The sequence below is a fragment of the Prionailurus bengalensis genome, chromosome A1 (genome assembly GCF_016509475.1).
Source record: "Prionailurus bengalensis isolate Pbe53 chromosome A1, Fcat_Pben_1.1_paternal_pri, whole genome shotgun sequence".
NCBI lineage: Eukaryota > Metazoa > Chordata > Mammalia > Carnivora > Felidae > Prionailurus > Prionailurus bengalensis.
This window is the reverse complement of record NC_057343.1, coordinates 85,448,863-85,450,547: the sequence shown is the minus strand read 5'-3', so window position 1 is coordinate 85,450,547 and position 1,685 is coordinate 85,448,863. Positions and strand designations below refer to the sequence as shown.

Sequence of the window (1,685 nt, the reverse complement as noted above, 5' to 3'; positions counted from 1 at the left end):
ATCTAGAGCCATTAACATTGGCCAGGGCCGGATCCTCCTTCACACCTGACCCTTCCTGCTGTTATAGAAAACCAATTAACTTGAAATTCAACTTTGAAAAGCTAAACCATTAGATTGATTAATACACTTGCTTAGCTGACTTTATGCATGTAGTCTTTAGCAATTATCCTAATAAAAAGAAGCTTCATTCTGGAGTCGGGCCTCATTCCTACTCGAGAATGAGGACCTTCACTTAACCGCACTTTGTGGACTCATCTTTTGCCTCTCTGTCCATACTCCCTGCAACAGTATTTCAAATTGGTTTTCAACTGTATCTTTTCCCATGCTATACATATATCCTTTTCACAGCTGGGGAGCAGTTTTCAAGCGCTAAAATGTTACACATTTTCCCATAAACTTCCTGAGAGCTGCCACCACTTCCTTGTTCCTCAGGCTGTAGATGAGGGGGTTCAACATGGGGGTTAGGATATTGCTGAACACAGAAAGAGCTTGGTCCTGCTCTGCACTATGGGAGGAAGTGAAAGTCATATAGATAAATATGTTTGGGCCAAAGAAGAGACTCACCACAGTTAGATGGGAAGAACAAGTGGCCAGAGTTTTTTTCCTGCCTTTGACAGAGTTCATACGAAAGACAGTGAGGAAGATGAGAGTATAGGAAACTGTGATGAGACTGAAAGGTACAACAAGCAACACAATGCTTGTCACCACCACCACTAACTGGTACACTGAAGTGTCTTCACAGGAGAGCTTAATGAGGACTGGAACCTCACAGAAGAAGTGGTGGATCTCCCGTGACCCACAGATGGGAAAATGCATAGGGTAGACTGTATGGATAAATGAACTTATAGAGCCTCCAATCCAACAACCTAAAACCATGTGCATACAGAACCTGGGGCTCATAATAATGGGATAACGCAATGGGTTGCAGACAGCCACATAGCGGTCATAAGCCATGAGAGTCAAGATGAGGCATTCTGACATTCCCAACATCAGGAAGAAGAAACTCTGTGTTCCACAGCCAATCCATGATATGGTTCTTTTCCCAGTAAAATAGTTAGAAGCCATCTTTGGAACAATGGTGGAAGTTAATGTCAAGTCAATGAGGGAGAGTTGACTGAGGAGAATGTACATGGGCGTATGAAGTCGAGAGTCTCCCCAAATTAAGACAATCAAAAGTATGTTTCCCAGGAAGGCAAGAATGTAGACAAAGATGATCATAAAGTTGAGGACAATAGAATGCTGAAATTCAGGAAAGAGTCCCACAAGGATGAAATCGGTTATTGAGGATTTGTTTCCACCCACCATGCTTCTAAAACAAATGTAAAAGGGCTGGGGGACAAATCAAATGGATTAGAACAGCTCACATTCAGTACAAGTCTGATATCAATATGTGGATGTAAAATTTTATATCTTTTTCTCTACCTTTAGGATATCATAATATTTACTATCAGAGATATTTTACTATTCATTGCTGAGCAATTACTTAAATATTTCTTCAATAGATAAATTACAAAAAAATAATCAACTTCAGTGCCTTTAGTCTCTGTTGAGTGTATTTTTTCTTTTTTTTTTCTTTTTCTCTTTTGTTTCTTGTTTTCTTTCTTTCTTGCTTGCTTGTTTCCTTTCCTTCTTTTGACTAGAGAATCTTCTAAATCTATGGATATATTTTCTACAAATATGAACCT

At 39.4% G+C, this 1,685-nt stretch overlaps 1 protein-coding gene across 1 annotated transcript; it reads right to left on the bottom strand.

Moving 5' to 3' along the window:
• Positions 1-369: 369 nt before the first annotated feature.
• LOC122478980 (olfactory receptor 2T27-like) lies at positions 370-1,305 on the bottom strand. Its single transcript, XM_043572853.1, has one exon. The coding sequence runs from the start codon at positions 1,303-1,305 to the stop codon at positions 370-372; it is 936 nt and encodes a 311-aa protein (XP_043428788.1).
• Positions 1,306-1,685: the final 380 nt, after the last annotated feature.